The sequence below is a fragment of the Gadus macrocephalus genome, chromosome 6, assembly GCF_031168955.1.
Source record: "Gadus macrocephalus chromosome 6, ASM3116895v1".
Taxonomy (NCBI): Eukaryota; Metazoa; Chordata; class Actinopteri; order Gadiformes; family Gadidae; genus Gadus; species Gadus macrocephalus.
In genome coordinates this window covers 13,166,945-13,189,243 of record NC_082387.1, presented here as the reverse complement: position 1 = coordinate 13,189,243, position 22,299 = coordinate 13,166,945, and the positions used below count along the sequence as shown (strand labels likewise).

General features: G+C 44.7%; 1 protein-coding gene across 1 annotated transcript; it reads right to left on the bottom strand.

Moving 5' to 3' along the window:
- Positions 1-1,153: 1,153 nt before the first annotated feature.
- On the bottom strand, positions 1,154-22,023 carry LOC132459097 (aggrecan core protein-like). The gene is made up of 9 exons (XM_060053473.1): positions 21,527-22,023; positions 20,020-20,083; positions 18,581-18,964; positions 17,107-17,281; positions 16,814-16,941; positions 14,677-14,970; positions 9,452-10,867; positions 1,542-6,014; positions 1,154-1,326 (listed from the first exon to the last, which is right to left on the bottom strand). Exons 1-9 carry the CDS (start codon positions 21,551-21,553, stop codon positions 1,154-1,156), a joined length of 7,134 nt encoding a protein of 2,377 aa, XP_059909456.1. The 5' UTR covers positions 21,554-22,023.
- Positions 22,024-22,299: the final 276 nt, after the last annotated feature.

Genomic DNA, 22,299 nt, shown 5'->3' with positions numbered 1-22,299 from the left:
GACATCTGAGGCAACATATGTTGATGGCATCACTGTCTGATTTGAAATATCCACTACAGTTTCTGATGACACGGTGGATGGTCCCCCTGTGCTTGCCAGGGAAGATACAGTTGTGACAGCAGACATCTGAGAGAACACGTCAGGAGCTTCATCACCAGAACCAGCTTCATCTTTAGATGTGAGATCAGCACTGATCTCTGTCTTCTCTGTGATTGGCGAGACTGACGACTTTCCTGAGGGTAACTTGCTCGGTTTCTCAGTACTTAACAAAGACGATGATGTGCCAGCGGAGGTCTCACTGCCTGGAGACGTATCTGTACTTGTCTGTTCTGGTTGCTCACTTGAGATGGCGGTAGCTGTTTCAGTGGAATAGGAGGGAGAAGCAGAAGTAGTAGATATTTTAACAGCAGCTGCTTCTTTTTCTGGTTCCGTTGTACTCAACACAGAGGATGATGTGATAGTAACAGTCTCTTGGGTGGACATATCAATTGTTTGACCATCTGAGCCCTCTTCAAGGGTTGAAGATGAAACTACACTATCTTCTGGTGTAACAGAGGCTGTCTTTGATTGGCTTGTGGGTGTGTCAGTGCTGTGCAGAGAGGAGGCTGGATATGCTGTTGTCCTTGAACTGTCAAATGTTTCATGGGATTCTGTTGTCACTGATGGTTTCTTTGTGCTGAACGTTGATGTTGATGATTCTGTTTCAGTCTCTTTAGGAGACACATCAGATGTTACTTCACCAGAGCCCTCCTCTGTTGATGCAAAAATGGAACTAGCCTCTGCTTTGATAGAGGATTGATCTTTAGAGACACTTTCTTGAGGTACTGTTGTGAATGCTGGTTTCTCTGTACTAGAGAGTGAGGAAGGTGGGGACAAGGTTGATTTTATACCATAAATTGCTTTATCTGATGCTGTTGTCACTGCAGGTTTCTCTGTGGTGCATAAAGAAGAAATGGTGGTTGAGATAATTAACGATTCATCAGTAAATATCGTAGAAGTCAGGTCCGCTGGAAATTCTGTGTCAGAAGGAGTAGTTACTACTGCTGTGGCCGCCTCTGTGCTTGATCCATAGAAGGAAGGGGAAGATTCCAGCATGATAGGTTCTTTGCTAACACCGTATTCCACGATCTCATCGCTAGAATCTGTGGATGCCTCAGGTGATGTTGAACTTTGAGAGCTGGTTATGGAACTGGTCTTTGTGACATCTGAGGCAACATATGTTGATGGCATCACTGTCTGATTTGAAATATCCACTACAGTTTCTGATGACACGGTGGATGGTCCCCCTGTGCTTGCCAGGGAAGATACAGTTGTGACAGCAGACATCTGAGAGAACACGTCAGGAGCTTCATCACCAGAACCAGCTTCATCTTTAGATGTGAGATCAGCACTGATGTCTGTCTTCTCTGTGATTGGCGAGACTGACGACTTTCCTGTGGGTAACTTGCTCGGTTTCTCAGTACTTAACAAAGACGATGATGTGCCAGCGGAGGTCTCACTGCCTGGAGACGTATCTGTACTTGTCTGTTCTGGTTGCTCACTTGAGATGGCGGTAGCTGTTTCAGTGGAAAAGGAGGGAGAAGCAGAAGTACTGGATATTTTAACAGCAGCTGCTTCTTTTTCTGGTTCCGTTGGACTCAACACAGAGGATGATGTGGTAGTAACAGTCTCTTGGGTGGACATATCAATTGTTTGACCATCTGAGCCCTCTTCAAGGGTTGAAGATGAAACTACACTATCTTCTGGTGTAACAGAGGCTGTCTTTGATTGGCTTGTGGGTGTGTCAGTGCTGTGCAGAGAGGAGGCTGGATATGCTGTTGTCCTTGAACTGTCAAATGTTTCATGGGATTCTGTTGTCACTGATGGTTTCTTTGTGCTGAACGTTGATGTTGATGATTCTGTTTCAGTCTCTTTAGGAGACACATCAGATGTTACTTCACCAGAGCCCTCCTCTGTTGATGCAAAAATGGAACTAGCCTCTGCTTTGATAGAGGATTGATCTTTAGAGACACTTTCTTGAGGTACTGTTGTGAATGCTGGTTTCTCTGTACTAGAGAGTGAGGAAGGTGGGGACAAGGTTGATTTTATACCATAAATTGCTTTATCTGATGCTGTTGTCACTGCAGGTTTCTCTGTGGTGCATAAAGAAGAAATGGTGGTTGAGATAATTAACGATTCATCAGTAAATATCGTAGAAGTCAGGTCCGCTGGAAATTCTGTGTCAGAAGGAGTAGTTACTACTGCTGTGGCCGCCTCTGTGCTTGATCCATAGAAGGAAGGGGAAGATTCCAGCATGATAGGTTCTTTGCTAACACCATATTCCACGATCTCATCGCTAGAATCTGCGGATGCCTCAGGTGATGTTGAACTTTGAGAGCTGGTTATGGAACTGGTCTTTGTGACATCTGAGGCAACATATGTTGATGGCATCACTGTCTGATTTGAAATATCCACTACAGTTTCTGATGACACTGTGGATGGTCCCTCTGTGCTCGCCAGGGAAGGTACAGTTGTGACAGCAGACATCTGAGCGAACACGTCAGGAGCTTCATCACCAGAACCAGCTTCATCTTTAGATGTTAGATCAGCACTGATCTCTGTCTTCTCTGTGATTGGCGAGACTGACGACTTTCCTGAGGGTAACATGGTCGGTTTCTTAGTACTTAACAAAGACGATGATGTGCCAGCAGAGGTCTCACTGCCTGGAGACACTGTCTGAGAGAACACGTCAGGAGCTTCATCACCCGAACCAGCTTCATCTTTAGATGTTAGATCAGCATCCATCTCTGTGATTGTCGTGATTGACGACTTTTCAGTCTGTACTGTGACTGCACTCTCATGTTCTTCAGAGGGTAACATGGTCAGTTTCTCAGTACTTAACAAAGAGGATGATGTGCTATCTGAGGTCTCACTGCCTTGAGACATATCTGTACTTGTCTGTTCTGGTTGCTTACTAGAGATGATGGTAGCTTTTTCAGTGGAAAAGGAGGGAGACGAAGAAGTAGATATTATAACTTCAGCTGCCTCTTTGTGTGGATCATCTGTACTTGACACGGAGGAGGATGTTACAGTAACAGTTTGTTGTGTGGACACATCCGATGTTATGTCACCTGAACTTGCTCCAAGAGTTGAGGATAAAACTGAACTACCTTCTGGTGTGATGGAAAATGTCTTATATTGACTCATTGTGAAGCTTTGTTGAGACTCGGAAGAGATTGATGTTGGTCTCTCAGTGCTGTACAGAGGAGAGTCTGGAGATACAGTTGTCCATGTACTGTCAGCTGTTTCATGGGATTCAAATGTCACTGATGGTTTCTCTCTGCGTAACAAAGATGGTGTAGTTACTATTTCAGTCTCTTTGGTTGAAACATCAGATATAGAGGTGTCCTCTTCCCCTGTAGTTATAAGGAAACTTCTCTCTGGTCCAATAGATGTTTCAATGGTATGTGATTTTGTGGGCAGTTCTTCTGTGCTGCGCAGGGAGGAAGAAGGTCTGTAAGGAAAGGTAGGTGTAAACATATCAGGAGTTCCTTCACCTGAACCGTCTTTTTTGGTAGGATGATAAATTATGTCTTTCTTCTCTGTTACAGGCGATATAGAAGATGCTCCTGTCAGAACTGTGACAGCGCTCTCCTGTTCTACAGATGGTAACATGGTTGGTTTCTCAGTACTGAACAAAGAGGAGGCTGTCTTAGGTACAGTCTCTGATGTACCATTGGCTTGATCTACTGAGCTGTCTTTTTCTGTAGAGGTTAACTCAGAACTTGTCTCAGTAGGTGTTGAGGATACTTTTTCAGAGAGGAAGGAAGAAGATGCTGAAGTGGTAGATATTGTAACGGCAGCAGTAACAGTTTCTTGTGTGGACATGTCGGATGTGATGTCACTTGAACTCACTCCAAGAGTTGAGGACAAAACTGAACTATCTTCTGGTGTGACAGAAGATGTCTTTGATTGACTCGTTGTGAAGCTGTGTTGAGACTCAGAAGAAATTGATGTTGTTCTCTCAGTGCTGTAAAATGAGGACGCTGGAGATGGTGTTGACCTTGAACTGTCAGCTGTATCATTGGATTTTTTTGTCACCAAAGGCTTCTCTGTGCTGAACACATTTGTTGATGTGTTCTCCTCTGTTGCTGTAACAGAGCTTGACTCTGGTCCAATATTAATAGTAGGGGACTTTGTGGACAATCCCTCTGTGCTTGCTAGGGAAGATGTAGGTGTGTCCGTAGAAGTTTGTGTCAAAATATCAGGAGTCCCACCTGAACCACCTTCCGTTGTGGCTGTAACACCATGACTTATTACAGTCTTGTCCGTTGAAGGCAAGAATAGGGAGCTTTCTGTCTTTACTGTGACAGCACTCTCTTTTTCCTGAACAGCCTCAACTGAGGCGGGAGAAGTAGATTTTCTCTCCTCAGGTGAAACTGTTGTTGACCCAGTATTGTACGAAGAAGCTATCCCAGTCTCTGTGGTTAACTTGTCAGTGTCTGGGTCTTTAGAGCCGACCATCTCTCTTGCCGTGGCCAGGGTGATGTCTGGTTTCTCAGATATGTCCATCTCTTTGTTTGCACTTGTAGTTGTCTCTTCTCCACTCTGTTGTTTTGTGGTGTGCTCCACAGGCACTTCCCCACCGGCTGTTACTGTACTGAAGGGTTTGGTTGTCTCAGTTTCTGTTTCCATTGATTTTGAAATTGTTGAGGTGTCCTGGGTTGTGTATTGGATGAAATAGTCGGTCAATGATGCCATTGTTGTCCTCAGTGTTTCAATGACACTGTACAGAGGAGATGCAGTGGTTTCAATGGACTCCCCTGTGTGACCAGCAGTCTTAACTGCCTCTGTGGTTTCCTCAGCTAAATATACAGATGAGAGTGAATCATCAATGACAACTACTCTATCTGACACTCTGGTTTTGTTTGACTGTGCTGTTACCTTATCTGGTGTACCTGTACTACTTAAACCTGAATACACTGTGGACTCCTGAGAAATCTGTCCTCTCGTGGACAATGTAGGGCCAGTTGTAAACATGTCAGGTGTTTGAACACCTGAGTACTCTTTGTCTGGTCTAGGGGGCATTCGGCCGGTCGGTTTTTCTGTATTGCCTGAATATTCCCCTGTGGTATGAGCTTGAGCTTTTTCAGGGCTTGCCTGTGTAACTGTGGCCTTCTCAGTACTGATTGTCTCTTCGGCAGAATCTGGTCCATTTGACATCGAAGGATTCAATGTGGTTGTGAAAGCTCCTATCAAGGTTTGGGTTTCATGGGCCGGGTCTTCTGTCATTGTTGTTTTTGTTGTTGAGTCAGAGGTGGGAGAGGCTACAGTCTGTGAAGAGGATGATGTTATGGCCTGGACAGCTGAAGGAGCAGATGTGCTCAAGTTTCCCTCTGTGGCCATGTCTCTATCTGCGGCTGTGTTTAGTTCGGTGGTGGCGGAACTAAAAACCTGGACACCAGACAGCTCTGTCTGACTAACTTCTGAGTCACTTTGGACAATGGTGGGTGTAGCTACTGAGAAGCCAGGCTCTCTGTGTGATGATGGCGTGCTGACAGCGGTAGATCCTTCATGAGGTAACGTTGAGGGAGCCGACAAATCGGTTTCTTCGGAAACTGCCACAGATGGTGTTCGTGTAGCTATCGAATCGGACGTGGAAGGTGTGGCCTCACTAAATACCTCAGTGGCCTCTGTGACGGTTGTGATAGCTGCAGCTCCTTGTGTGGCCTGGGATCGAACCATGTCCTCCATTGTTGATGCTGATACAGTGGTCTTATCTATCTGTACAAGGCCCTGTGTTGTTAACAAGTCAACCACTTCCGGAAGTTGAGGGGGTGTTGGTTCCACATTTGGAACCCCAGTGACATCGCAACCAGCCAAATCTGGGATTGGTTTGGATGTTGGGGAGACGCTAACAGCAGTGTATGATATGACATCTGGGGCTCCAGTGTTACAAATGGGCTCAGCGTCCCCCGAGAAAAAGCTGCTCTCATCTGGTATCAGAGGGCTGACAGGGGCCTGGTGCTCCTCACCTAAAACACAGAGTATGGATAAGCAGTTACAATTATTTGATGACCTTTATGACTCATCTATTTGCTATATGTTTCTATCATGTAAATGGCTATAACATATATATATATATAATAATTGTTTCAGAATATAACCAATTAAGCCAGAAAGAATCAGCTACATCAGTGATCTATGTTTTAAGGACCAAATTAGGTCGCACATTTGAAATCGTTAAAAAAATAATCATGTAAAGATTGACAATGACAACATTTTCAAGCACTAGCTCTCCCTGCAAACCATAATTCAGAGAACCCGAAAACGAAAGTGTTATCAAGAGGCCAATCTATCAAGAAGCTTTTCAAGGCATGTCTTTTTCAGAGTTATAGACATTTAATGCTGCAAAAGATGAGTAGAGACTAGAAATAACCATAAAAGATTTAAGCTGCTCGTTCAATGCTTTATATCTAAAGTATAATACAGCCATCTCATGTTTTGCCTCAAAACAAAAAATAACACTGCTACACATGTCAGTTGGTTCCATCACAGACTTGAGGATTGATAATGCTGGCTTATGTGAGGTTAAAGCCTGCTGTGCTCTGAAAGGACAGGTCCCCCATGGAGAGTCTTTGACCCAGCTACGGCCCTGAGCAAAGGCAGACGTCCTTTCCCCCCTCCCCCCTCCCCCCTCCCCCCTCCCCCCTACGTCCCCTCAAAGCAGCTTGAGGGGACGTAAAACACCACTCTGTGCGGTCCAATCTCAGCTGCCCCTCGGAGAGCAGCATCATTGCCCACGCAAATACTAACTTCTGGAAACTACAAATTCACCTGCTCCCCGTCTTTTATTGTTTGTTTTTACTCGCCACAAATAATATAAGCTCATCGGAGTGAGTCAAAGGTTTACTTAACTCTCCGAAACATCCACGTGTGTACGTGTGTGTGTGTGTGTGTGTGTGTGTGTGTGTGTGTGTGTGTGTGTGTGTGTGTGTGTGTGTGTGTGTGTGTGTGTGTGTGTGTGTGTGTGTGTGTGTGTGTGTGTGTGTCTGTGTGTGTGTGGCAGTTGGCAAATGAAATAGCGTGCGGATGTCCACATCACAGCATGTGAGCAAGTGAACTGGTATTACGAGGCTGCATTTGTTTGTTAATGTTTACATGTCGCAGTTCAAACAACAACAGGAGCGGACAACTGCTTACGTACAACGACAAACAAGCAACCTTGCTTCCTAAACCATCCATCCTTCCTTTTCCTTCTACTTTCCCTTTATGTCCTCTTTTCCCTATTCGACCAGATCTCTCTGTACCTCCCCACTCTGTATCTGCGTATCACCTTCTGCTTCCCACAAGTAGTGATTCACCAAGATTACTGGTTGGACGGGGAACACCTGCAGTAGCCCATCCGTGAAATCACATACACCTGGTTAAAACCATGCAGGCCTGGGAACTATACATTAGAGAATGTACAACATAAATGTCTTGCTCAGTGCACATTCACAACATTCACATACCAGACCAATGCTGATTATTTGTGGGTTGATGTGTCTCTGTCAGATATAAATGCAGCGTAAATTTATCATCAAAGTACAAAATAATTGTAGCTAGGGGAACAAATATGTTACAACACAATGATTATCAGTTGCATATCCAGTTGATTGAGTTGTATACACTGTAAGGGGGGGGGGGAACACACCCACACACACACACATACATGCACCCATGCAAATACCATCAATAAAATAAGAGATGAATCAGATTAGCATGGTGTTGTGTCAGTATAGCATCCCTCATCCTGCTCTCATATTCATGCTTAACAGAGCCTGTGTTGCTAAAGAAGTCTTCTCAGAGCAGAACATCATTCTGTGGTTATCCAAGCGCCATGCTGTATAGGGAGGATTCCCTTTTTTCAGGTCATGGAGACATTGTGCACTCTGTCAGCTCTATTCCCTTATGAAATATGGGGTGGCTCACCCAGTTAACAAATGTTCCATTCTCCAAGTATAATATTGTTGACTACTCTGCCCATGGTGCTGCAATAAATTCGGTCAGCAAGTCTTTTTTGTTTCGACATTCAGCAGGCCGTTAATGTGTCATAGATTAGCACTGTGTACATAAAACTGCATTGCCACATTTCTCCGTTGATCACAAACACCCCACCCTATTTAGAAAGCCAACTTTCTAAACATTAATTCTTCAATTACAAACGATGCAGCACCTAAATACTATGTGCAGGCACCCAACACACTAACCAAATCAAGGAGACATGTTCCAACATCTCCGCTGCTCTACAGCACACTGTGCGGCAGTAAAATAAAAAGCTATAATCATGCTTGTTACAGCCAGGTGGCCCTGGGCTCTCTTCACAGTGAGGGGAGAGTCTGTGCTAGCCATGACATCAACGATGAGGTGGTGTCCAGTCTGAAATGTGCCCAAGACAGTCATCTGTGCTCACTCAGGTACAATGCCAACACCCCTTTTTTTCCATTGCCGGGTTGTGCTGTCAGTAGGCCTCCTATTGGCGTAGATGCACAGTCCATATTTTATAAATTAGTCATTTCAGATGCTCAACCCCACACACACATAAACCCATTTCTTGCAGACATTATTGGCCAGATTTCTCCATGTTAATTAGATGATTGTCATCAAGCAAAGGGACATATCCCTACACATTGACATACACATTCCGATAGATATGCTCAGTTGTTCCGCTCTACCCTCCGAAAAGGTGCTTGGCAAAGAATGTGATTCAAGATCACCTGACCTTACAAGCAAGTCTATGCTAGCAACAATTCCTGCCAAATGCTCTAGAGACATTGCCAAATTACCAGGCCATTCCACGAAACCCTACAATTTCAGTCCACTCCTTTCCTCGAAACACGAGAGATGCTCTTTAGGGACAGGGGGTGAATCATGGTGTCAGCTAGGTCTCATGTTCAGACCAACGGAAAAAAGAAATGCTTAAATACAACACAGCTGCTGTGCTCTGTGTGCTGCCTGAACTCAAATCACAGGATCTTTCCTTTGAATTTGAATATTCATAATTGTTGTTTTTTCTATTAATGAATATCCCTATATAAATCAATGAATACACTTATCATCAATTCCAGTGGAATACAGCATCAGCATTATATTAAAAAACCTTATCATCCCTTTCATTCTATCAGTGACTAATGCCTAAAGCACTTCCAGTAGGATACTTGCATAGGAAAACGGACATTTACTTAATCTAACAGCAGTTTGCAATATTTATGTTTTTGTGTATATTGGAATTCTTAATACTTATTTTTCTCTTCTGCTGACCATATTTGCTCAACGGTGCAGAATTTGAACGCAGCATACAGAGGAGAATTGTAACAAATCACCAAAGTAAAATCATATGGAAATAAGTACTTGTTTATCAAACAGGATATATATATATAATATATATATATATATATATATATAAATAAAAGTTTAACATGAGACTGACCTGCATCCAACTCCTGTTCCTGCTTTTCAGACGTGAGCTGGGTAGTTTGTCCCTCTACCACCAAAGACCCTGCAGCCTGTGTCGGGTGCTCTAGGGTTGAGGCTCTGGTAGAAGACATCAGGTACTCTGCATCAATATCCGTTGCTGTTTCCTCATCTCCTGTCAGGACCTGCGGGCCGGAATCTGGAATCTTGGCCTGGGACTCATCGAACACTCGGACGCTTGTAGCAGACGTGACCCGATCGTCGGGTTCACTGTCGACGTTGGAAGTGGGGACGGTCGTGTGTTCGGAGTGAGGCATCCTTGACGTCACACCCGGAGGCTGAGGTGTCGTCGTCGTCATGGTAGCCGTGATTGTCACGTCGCCTTCCTTGTACACAACTGCTGGCGTTCTGGCTTCCTCGCTGGATGAAGGTGTTGTGGGCGACACTTGAGTGGTGGTGTCCCCCTCTGTGTCCCACTCGGTGCCGCCTCTTGTGTTGCACATAAAAGTGGTGTCAGTCACAGGGGGTACAGTTGGCTCTAGGGTTGTGTGCTCCTTCTGGCCAACCTTTGACGATTCAAATGGCGGCGGTCCCTCCAGGGGTATCCCAGGCTCGATATCATCCAAGGGGTCTGGACTATAATCCTGAGGGTCCGGCCAATACGTCTCTGGGATTGTTGTGGTTGAATCAGTGAAGCTGACCAGCTCTTCTGAGGTCCCTTCGGCAGTGTCTGTCGTGAGAGTGTCATAGAGCCCAGTCATCTCCGTGGGGACCCCTGGTTCCAGGACTGTCTCCTCCGTCTTCCCGACAGCAAACATGGGTTCGGTGCCGGTGGGAGCTTGCTCTAAGAGGAAGTGCGGTTGCACGGTGCCGACATGAATCTCCTCATGATCGTCTGGTTCCTCGGTGGGCCAGGAAAGGGGCTCTGTTTCCGTGTCATGGGTGTAGACGGCGGTGGCGTGTGTACCCAGACTGCTTTCTGATGTGGCCCATGGCGCCGATGAGACGGTCCCGCGTTGCACGTCCGTCGTCCGGGTGTCGTTCCCGCTTTCGGAGTCTTCCACACTGTCAGCGAGGGTGGCGGTCTTGGTGAAGGCGGCATCATCCTCCGTCTCCTCGGTGGCGGCTGAGAGTGGCATGGTGGTGGTGACCAGGAGCTCTTCCATGACCTCAGCGCCCGAAGGAGTTGGATGAGGTGGAGCCATGCTGGTGGAGAACATGGAGGACGATTCCCCAGACTTCTCCTCCTCCTCGGCTGTTACAGTTTCAGAGCTAGGCGCGAGGGTGGAGGTGCTGCTCTCCACGGGGGACAGGGTGGTGGTCGAGCTGGGTGGGGCGCCGGTGGTCGATGACTTTTGCACTGGTGAGGTTGTGGTCAGTTCGAGTAGAGACATGTCCAAAATGGAGGTCTGGTGGATCCCCTCTTTGCGTCCTAATCACAATACAAAGAGACACAGAGGGACAGCGTTTTACTAGATGAAAAGGTAAATAAGTACTTACATTGGGTAACATTGAAACCTAGAAAAATTGATTCAGAAACTCTCTGCAAATTGACGCTTATGTACACATATTAAACATTAAATTCTTCAGCATGATGGGCTTATTGCTCACATGGACTATCGAAGCAGTAATTGACATACCTTTCAAGATTATACTGCACTATAAAAGGTTCCCATACACACACATTGTAATCAACCTTTAAAGGGACACAGGTGTAAACGACAGACAAGAACAAGCTGAGGTCAGATACAGGCTGGTTATTATACCATAAAACACATTATATAGAAACAGTAACACGTAAACATACATACCCATACGTACATACACAATCATATCTACACATACATAAATACACGTGAAAAAATGTGCATACGTACACAAACATACCTAAACATATGTTCACATACGTACTCTGATATAGATCCACATACCAAAACATACCAATAAATACGTATACATACATATCTTACCCTAGAAACACCCTAACAACACCCTAACAACCACCCAGAATACCTTAAAAGACTCCACAAACACCCTAGCAACCACCAAAAAAAAAGAAATGAAAAAAAATGAAAAACACCCTAGAAACAGGCCAGAACTGTCTAGCAAGCACCCCAAACAGGCTAGCAACCACCCAGAACACCCTAGCAAACACCCTAGCAATGACCTAGAACACTAATTCAACCGCCTACAACACCTGACCAACCACACAAAAGTACCTAGCAACCGCCAAGAACAACAAACTTACTGCATATAACACCAAGAAGACACACAGAACACCCTAGCAACCGCCCAAGACACCCTAGAAACCGCCAAAGAACAACCTAGCAACTGCCCAAGACACCCTAGCAACGGCCCAGAAACCACAAGCAACCGCCTACAACACCACAGCGACCGGCAAAAAACACCCCAACATACACCCATCACCCTGCAGTGACCAAGGAATAGGACAAAGGAACGTTCGGTTAACGGTCACTACACCCGATAAACGAGATGATCATCGTCAATTTGTACAAGCCTGGGAAAGTTCCGCCCATGCTACACTGTATTGCACAATTATTTATTGAACAGACAAATTCAGTTGACTCCTGGGACTCTGTTTGAATCATATCAATGAGTTGAATACTCGCCAAAGACAGTAATTGGCATGAACACAAACAGAAACATTAATATCTATGGTATGTTATACAATTTTCCATTCCCTAGTGGTGTTTATAAACCACAAGAATTGACATAAATCCATACAGCGTTACACAAATTTGACAAGAGAGAAAAAAGGAGAAACAACACTAACCGATTAATCCCCAGAGCTCTACTGCTCTCTGGTTCCCAGAAATCGTTTCTTTGCTTTTTCAATAATTTATTTCAAACAAAGTTTGGAAGAATAACTATCCTTGCTCTTAAAGTCACTCTGTCAAGCTATTATTGTTCTTTATGTTCAGCATTGTATCTTTTAATAATGCCCATGGGCCTAGATTATAACAGGCTGGTTGACGGAAGGCCTTTTATTTTTTCTTACTTTTAGACTGAAAGCATAAATTAAACCTGTAAGGAATCTACTGTGTTGGTTTTCAATAAAGTTTAGTTCACTAGTGTGTTTGCTGCAGTCCAGCAGCATCTGGATAGCTGTTGATTTCAACTTCTCAGCTGGGACTGTCAGCTGCCTTGAACCCAATACACTCTCATCCAAATGAAAAGGAGAGTTCATAGGACCGTATCCAATGGCACAGTTGATGGCATAACCTAGATCCCTCTTAAGCTTTTGTACTTCTTCCTATAAAGGTCCCTCGATTCTACATCCTTTCCTCTCCTTTCTTTTTCTAGAGCTTCCCTCTGCCTCTCTCTCTCACTCTTACTTCTGGCCATAATAGACAGTAGTATAGAGGGGTTACGCGAGGACACTCCCCTGTGGCGTCAGATTGTGTAGAGCAGACGCCAGCTGTGGACCATTACACACCGGCCCTCCTTCTCTGTGTGACTATCTCTGATGTAAGGTGTGCGCCACTTTTTCCTTCCCAAGAAAAATAGAACCTTGTACTGTTCAAAGTAGCATTATCTCACTGACGTTTTTTTTCTTATTTTGTATTTTTTTTTGTGCAGTTGCAGTTACTGGGGCCTTTGTTTTCTTTCTGGCAAGTACCGAGGACCAATCAGAAAGTAATTATCCTCATCTGCCCTCTGGACCACGCCCCTCTCCGCTCTTCGCTGTGCACGGTCTTAAGTGACTTGTGTTTACACCGCATGCCTTTTTTCCCCTCCATAGTGAGCCCAGGAAATGAAGAATTGTGTCGCAGTAAAAGACAAGGAGAGGTACTTGAGGAGCACTTAGGCAGGAGTAAATACAACATCAGCATGAGGGCTGGCAGGGGGAACGCACAACAGTGGAGGGAAGTGAGGGCGGACTGTTTTTATGCCCTCTGAACCCCGTGAAGACTTATCACCAACAGAGTTAGCTGCGACTGGCCTGACGGGGGGGACCGGGCTTATCTGTCCAACCCCTCATTTGTTAAGATGGAAAGGGCGGGTCAGAGGTCACCGAGGATGACTGAATTTAGACGTTCAGTAGTAGCTTTGTCCATTATCCAACCGTCTGCTCTGATAAGTACGAGTGAGAGTGACAGAGGAAGGACAAAGTGTGACAGCGGAAATGAGCGGATAAAGGCGTGGAGGTAGGGAGATAGTGAGGCTAAAAAGGCTGACAGGTTGGGTATTTCTAACTGTTGCTATTCTGGTCAGTGGCTTATTTCAGCTGTCATTGCCCTGGAGGGCTGTGATTAGCAAAGGGACACTGACATTTGGAGAGATTAGTCTGCTTTAATAAACATAGGATCAACCGTAAAATGAAACCCGAGGCCTTTTTTAAATGGTTCATTTCGTTTTTTTTCCCTCAAGCAAATGTCTAATTTAGATGAATATGTTGTACCTCTCTAAAAAAAAATGCCATCCACTATGCCTGCATGCATACACAAATAACATTGCAATCAAATGTAACATCTCAAAATGGTAGTGTTGTAAATTTGTAAATCCTTCAGTTCGTTATGGATTTTTTGAAACAGCAAGTTTCAGAAGTTGAGTTTGCAGTTTAATGAGAGTTGTTACAAAATTACGGAATCGATTGAGCTAGCCTCAAAGAATTAAATACAGTAAAATAATATGAACGGCTTGGGACTATTTAGCTTAGTAGTTGCTTCTTCTCAAATGAGCTGGTTCATTTGGCGCAGAGACACCATAGGGCTTAGCATTATGATATCACCCACCCCTTGGCCAAATTATGTCGCTAGGGCAACAGGCGGGTAAACCAAGTGAGGTCAGTAGACCAGAAAGACGCTGTAGACTGCTAGACCAGTCCACCACATAAAATACTCACATCTCAAAGACAAACAACAGTTGATTCAGTGTGTGTGTGTGTGTGTGTGTGTGTGTGTGTGTGTGTGTGTGTGTGTGTGTGCGTGTGTGTGTGTGTGTGTGTGTGTGTGTGTGTGTGTGTGTGTGTGTGTGTGTGTGTGTGTGTGTGTGTGTGTGTGTGTGTGTGTGTGTAAGTATGTGTGAGTGATTGTATATGGAGATGCATGGAAGCGGAGGATCCAAGGGCGGGGTAGCCAACTCTTTCCCACATTAGATCATAGTTCAGCCTGGCCAAAGCCTGGTTCCAGGCAAAACTACTGCTCCCTATTCCGGGCCTGTTCCAAGAAACCTTAAATGTGTCGCATAAGAATTTCACAGAAACCTTAAACACTGTACCTCCAAAACAGTAAGCTCCCAGCTTCTTAGAAGGGTCCGGGAAGCCAGTTTGGTTCTTGTAGCGATACATGGTTCTGACACCCAGCAGGCCTCTGCCGCATTGCATTCTGGGTATGGCCACGGGGTGCCGGGCGCTGCCGTCGGAGAGCCAGCCGTAGTCGCATTGGTCCAGGCCCTGCCTCCAGGCGGCGTGGAGTTGGCCTGGGGACGCCAGCACAGCGTTTCTCTTCTGGCACTCTTCCTCTGCCTCCTTCAGGGTCATCCTGCGAGTCCCTGGAGTGTAGTACACTTCACCTGGAACGTACGTCAAACCCATGTTACATCAGATCCCCGCTGTCCTCCGTCAAGCTGTAGCAAGACGCCTGATCATCAGCGGCTCCTGAATGACATGCATCTAAAAGATCAATAAACGACTGGGTTGTTTTTTTGGAGAGACTGCTTAATGAACTTCGCTCAATCGGAATTCACTATGCATAAGAACATGACTTAGAATGGCTGACCGTTTAGCTTGGATCTGAATAAATTGATTTTACATGACACAATAGATAAGCACTGAATAAACACACAGACATACATTAGTGGAGGCATGTGTGTGTGCAGGGGAATGGTAGAATTCAAACTATAGATGGAGGGGCTGAGTCAGTTTTCACTTAAGCTGGATGCTTGGTAAACGACCAGTAGGTCTACATTTAGTTTTTGCAGAAACCAAATTATGTAGCAAATCTGACCGTTAGACATAGTGTTATTATACCAGGATAAAGGGGTGTAATCTGTAAGGCCTGGGCTTTTTTATTATATTAATACATTTCTAAATAATTTTTCCCAGCCGTTCAATGTTATGTGCGTGCTCGAAAATGTTCCAGACGTGTGTTTTGTTAAGGTTGTGACATTCAATTGAACTGAATAAGTAAAGTAACCAAATAAAGCTTTCCCCTGCCATGTTTTAAAGGATACACTTGCCAACTAGATTAACCGTGACTTTTATTGGACATGACCTGACCAGAACCTCCCCAATCAGAACAGTTAACCAATAAAGCACAATCCTCTTGAAAACAAAAAGAACAATAAAGAAATCATTATTGGATTTGACCTTTCAGTAAAAGGGACATTAACAGCTCACAAAACAAAAGATGCAGCTGTGAAGGGCCTAGGTCCAAAACATCACCCACCAACCTATTCAACACAACAGCACTTCATTCATCTCTCTATTATTGAGGTGGGATAGCAATGCAGACTATGTCCCTGTCCCGTCACTGTGTCTATCAGAGCTTCGGGTCAGGAGGTTTCCACAGTAGGAGTCCTAAGCTTCTTTATACCTTTGTACCTTCTCCGCTTCATTCCAGTTTGTTGTATTTATTTTATGAGATGAATCGCCTTTCTTTTTTTGCATTAAAAGGGACTCTGTGCTTTATGTTTCCACTGTGTGGAATCGTCTACTTTTATGCCAGATGTTGCAGCATATTAAATGATGCAACATCATCCAATTAACTCCGTAAAATCAACGGGACGTGCAGCTGTAAAATGAGGTCCCTATACATGTGTTTCAATGCTAAGAATGTAGATTATTATTTAATTTGGTCACGCAAGTGTAAGTGTGTCCGTTTGTTTCTTTGTGTATGTGTGCCTGTATATATGTGCGTGTGTGTGTGTATGCGTGTGTGTGTGTGTGTAAAGTATAAAGAGGATTGTTATGATTAGGATCAGTACTTTTTGAGAAACAAAACATAGACATAAAGGGGACCCTTGGTTTAGCAGTGTCAAGACGTAAGTTCACTTTAATAAAAATCTATTTCACCAAAATGTGGTTAAAAATTTGTCAGCAGTCACTGTCAGAGCAGATTAATATTGTTGGCAGGACGTTGAGGACTTCTTGCAAGTAATGCCAGAAGAATTTGAAGGAACCATTTTCACATATTTGTTGGTGACTTGAAAAAAAAACATCATGGTGTGAACTGAATCCAGTTTGTCTCCCTCTTTCACTAGATCTGAATGTTGAAAATAATTGGCTCTGACACACTGCTTCTAGCCAAAGAGCACTTCAATACACACTCACTGAATATCTGTAATACATCAACATTTATCTGCAGCGAATGTTCCCTCGCACTTCTAACGCCCTGATGCTGCGGCTTCGTCTTACCATGGAGTTTGTCTACAAAGCAGTAGACGTCATAGGTCTCCGTGGCTTTCCTCACTCCGTAGGTCCTGATGCCGGGTTTACCCATCAGGTTACCAAAGCAACCATGCCGAGGCTTGGTGATCGGGTACCTGAAAGGAAGGAACAAGGAAGGCCCCATCAGGGTGGTACATGAGCACCTCCTGCCTCTTCCCACAGCGCTCTCCGCTCAAAGGGCCTGCCAGCTCAACAGCTGGTCGAGGTGTTGCTGTGTGAAACTAAACATGACTCAACTTCAGAAGCCGCTTCCAACTGACCTCACTGTCTGGTCTGCGATCCAGCCCGCGTCGCAGTGGTCAAAACCGTCCTCGTAAGCCGCTTTCAGTTGGTCAGGCGTGGCGATGGTGGCTCCGACCTTCTGACAAGTCTGCACGGCCTGGGCGTAGTCTAGGGTGTACCTGCTGACGCCCGCTCGGTAGTGGAAGACAACACCTAGGCACAAGAAAAAGGGGGAAGAGGAAGAGGTGGATTGAGGAGCCTGGAAAACACATCATGATTGGTGACGCTGGTGATGCTCTACCGCTACGATAAATCAGTTGAAACCTCTTGCACGTCACAAGGCCATGAGTCCAATTAAAAGGGGACACATTTTTTCTTTCGAATGGAGAGTTTTAGCAATATACTGAGAGGATAAATAAAAAAGGGCTACAGTTCCCCACAATTGGGCTGGATGACTACGGATGATTTAGAATGATTCAGATGATGCCACGGAAATTAAATCTGCGCATTTGCGGTCTTCAAACATGCGCACAAGACTTGATTCATTGTCCTAATTAACATTGCAGATAGTTGGGAGAGGGGACTCTGTGGATTGTATACCACAAAAAACTGAAACTATCACAGTATCCCCCACCCATACCCTAAGAAATGAATCATATCTCCGTGAATCCATCTAGAAGGAGAACACTTACTCTCCAGTGTGTTGTAATGATGCTTGATACACCCAGGTCGACACCCCATCTCAGCAAGGAGACAGCTGACAGAAATAGTAGATTGCCGCAGCGGTACCGTTATGTCGTTTTAATAGGACTTTGAGGTTTAACCGTGGTTCAGAGTGGAATGACAATTTAGGATAAATGTATAAGTGTGTCTATGTGTGTCATCACTCTCTGAGATACAAAGCGTGAGAACACGGACCACTAGTTTGGTGGAGATCCCTGGTAATCTCCTCTAACTACCGCATTAAGCCCATTGGCATGGTGGTAGTCCAGATAATAATGGAGATGCATGACATCATAGCGTGAGTTAGTGCCGGCGCCGAACAAGAACCAATACCACCCACTTTATTCCTTAATCATGTCTCTACACAAAGAGATGAAGAGGATGACCAGGGAAAGCGAAACATTCTGGTGATTGTATCTGTTCCTGATAAACATGGACACAGAAGGGTTTTACTACAAACTTCAGAGACCGTTTTTCCGTGCAACATTTCTATTGCCTTTTGGGATTACATTACTTTTGACAGTAAGTTTGCAACAAAGTTTTGTATAGATTCTCAGTGATTCCCTGCAATGGACAATGATAAAATGATGATGACTAAAAATGATGAATGAATGATGACTAGCAGTAATAGAATCCTTTATACTAGAATCAAAGTTTGGCTAGCCCGACCGGTTCGAGTTGGTCTTTCTACCGTTGTTCATCTCAGTCCTCTTTCGATTTTAAATGTCAACACATCTGATGACAATCAATACTGACTCCGCCCAATGCGGAACCGGGAGGCATGCTCACCGTTGACATCGAGGCTGACGGTGTCCTGGGTGTCCTCGATGCCGTACATGACCTCACAACGGTAGGTGCCCGCGTCACTGGCGCGCAGCTTGACCATGGTGAGCGATGCGTCGCCCACGTCCTCCGGGTGGCTGGGCACGGACACGCGGTTGCGGTAGCTGGAGCCGATCTTGATGAGTCCGCTCTGGGCCACCAGCACCGTGGACTCCACCTCGCCCACCATCTTGGTCCACTTGATGCGCAGGTAGTCCCTGCTGAGGACGGTGCTGCCGTTGGCGCTGATGTGGGGCGGGGAGGTGGGGAGGTTGGAGAAGAAGCAAGGCAGGGTGACCTTCCCCGAGAGGGAGCCGCTCACAGGCTTCAACATGGTCAGCGTGTTGGAAGCTGGAAAAGGAAGGGAAGGGTCAATATTCATTACCTGTATCGGTTTGTGTTTGATGTTCACCATCGGTGACGTGAGATTCATTCTGTTCAGGAAAATTTCATTTTGTGATGCCATTTATTCGTCATCTAGTTGTGTTTGAAACTTTGTGATGTGGGTCAGTCATGTCGTGCTCTGATGCTGTTCTTCGCTAAAAAATGCCCAACACATTTATATTGTGGGGTGAGTCAACTACACCCAGACCATTATAATAAATCGGAAGTCAAAAATAGCTGCTGGAGAGTCAACCGTCATTCAATAGATGTGGGAACAAATAGCGCACTTTGTTCCCACGCGTCTCAACTTATGTTGAGATCATATGGGATGTGTTTAAACTTTTTAATGTAAAAAAGTAAAAAGAATGATGGTAGAATATGTTATTGCATGGGGGAGCTTGGGGGAGTTAAAAAGGGAGGGGGAGGGGGATTATGAGTATTTGTCAATGGCGGTGGAGGTGGTGGTTGGGGGCTGGGGACTTGGTGGGTCTAGTGACAGGGGGTGGGGGTGATGAGGAACAATGCGGGGAATGCTCTGGAAACAGTGGTGGGACAGCCCCCAGGGCATGTGTCCGCTTTAACTGAGGGTCTTATTAGGATGAGCGGTGAAACCAGCTGTTAGCTCCAGACAGAGGCCAGGGCCTAATTGAAAGGTATCCATCCAGTGTGTGTGTATGTGTGGCCGAGCATGTGCATGTGGGTATGTGTGTGTGTGTGTGTGTGTGCGTGTGTGTGTGGGACTACCACTCTGCATAATTGTGTGACCTTCACCTGCCAGTGCTCACGGAACAGCGGTAATGGACTCTGAAGGACCCATACTTTCAATGGGCTGCTGCCTGTCTGCTGTAAGTCATGCTGATAATGTTAACCTACGCTTGTGTGCTGTAGATAAGATATTGTATATCGGCTGCAGGAGGGCCTGACTCTAAAGCACAATCACTGGTTGAATGGCGACACAGCGAGGGGTGGCTGTACAGTGAAGAGATGTAAAGGAAGAGAGAGAAGCACCATTTGACACTCACCTGTTCCCCGTGCAGCTAGGCAGAGGCAATACAACCACAGGATATGTTTTATATTTAATAGCATCTATGGGAGGGGAAAGGGGCAGAAAACACAAGGATAGCATTAGTAGACAATCACTGAAATAAACTCATGAGAATGACGGAGTCTAATGAAGACGCAGGGCAGATGGGCCCAGACACAGGTTCAACATAATACTCCACTTTGGTCTTTCTCTATACGTTTCACTTGGCATCTCGCTCGTGGTTCTGAGTGCACTTTGATGGTCTGTAAGTGTAACCTCTTGAATAGCCTGGGTGGTGAAGCTCTCAGTTTCTGCCTCTTGTGGAGTCAGGCAACAAACACTAAGGAGGCAGGGAGGGGGACTCAAGGCACCCTTACCCTTATGTGCACCCCGCTATGTAAATACATCAGGTCACTTCTGTTGCAATCGAGGGCCCTCGCTTCACCACCAGATTGTGAAACTTCCACGGGATAATCATCCATTTGAGCCGATGTAAAGTAAACCAGTGTGATGAACAGGCTATATAGCGTCCCCAACGTAAACTCATAAAATCATCTCTGGGTGGATAAAGGAGTTTTACGTCTTCTTTAATGCCAGCACACCCAGAGAATGGTCCCAAGTCAACAGACACACCCTGAGAGAGAGTAATGGAAAAAGAAAATCAGCCTGACCTGAAGGGAAAATTAGACCTCAATCTAGATGTTCAATGAACACAAATAAACATGTTGCAGGCCAACAAAGACATGTGTTAATGTTTATTTGTACATTTGTTATTCCTAAAACATAATTTTTCATGAATGATTGCATGAAAATCTGATAAATAGGTAAGAAAATCAAGTCATCTCAAGACCATTGAATATTTTCTGCAAATTTCGAAACAGTAGGCCTATTAGGGGTAAGCCCTACATCTGCTGAATAACAAATAATTATTGGATGATAGTCTATAATTGGATGAAGCCATGGAGCACAGGAGTGCTTGAGACTGTTGCGCACACCTGTAAGTGGTGGTTAAAGTTGGACGATTCAAGACCCTGTCAGTGTTTTTTTTACAATTACATATTAATTTAATAATGACTTTTTTTGATAACTTTTTTGCTTAGCAACTAATTTGTTATTGCCAGTTGAATGAATGAAGGAAGACCCTATTAGTTTATAGTAATTCTCAATACGATATGTTTTGGTATACAGTCAGAAATTATTTGATCGGTATTCTCCTATTGTAAAAAACAAATATTCTATTTAAGTACGCAAATTTGGATGGTCAAATAAGGACAAGTTCACATGTTATGAGCAAAGAAAAAAAGTTTAAATCCCGTATTACAGAGTTCTTCTATTATTTGGAATATGAGTGCATTATTTGAAATATCTATCCCTGTGTTGTTGCACAGGAAGAGACTGAAATAAACAATTGGCTAGCCTAATTTGACACTTGTATCACTACTTTACGCAGAATATTCAGTGGTTAAAAAAAAAGGAAATTAGGGCAAAACTGAATGAGAACTTACTTTGAAGGGATTTCTATTCCATGACATGTAAAAAATACTTATTTCCTTCAATTAAGTAAGGTCCCAGTGTGTTAAATGCATGTGCCAAAACGTGTCCAAAGTAGGCTTATGTCCTCCACAGAGTGGTGCGATGGCTAGGTATTTCCTCAGTGCGCCTTGCTCAGGTTCCTCGGGCTTTGGTTCTCCCAAGTTGCAGGGTGCCACTTCAGTATGGTGATGCTGGTTCCGATCCGTGCAAGAGAAACACTGAAGTGCTGCTATGCAACAAGTTCAATTTCGCTTTACGCAGTCCACTATTTCGTCAGTGCAGAAGAGGAGGGCCAGAGTCCCCATTTGAAAAGTGAATGAGACACCTCGGGGAGGAGGGGAGAAAAAACCCATCGATGCCCTGTGAGAGCACCGTCTTTCCACTAGTGAACAATAGAGTGCGTAATCACCTACTACCCTCATCGGATAGCTTAGAGGTAAACAATTTCGGTCTATGATTTAATGTGTTAAAGATTACGCGTAAAGGTGCCGCCGATTTCCAGACAGTGCGCTCGAAGGAGCGCACACCTACCCAACAATGCGCAATGTTGGAGCTTTGAGAAAGTTATGAGAGCCGCGTAAAACACCATCTATTGTTTCATTCGGCGAATCGGGCCAATGCGATTTCGATAAGTAGGCAATTTGGTCATATCATTAAACAATTTGGATATGTACTAACATTTTCTTTCCAATTAATACAATCACATTCAGGATTATCTCTTTCTCAGTGGATGACAACTCTTTAA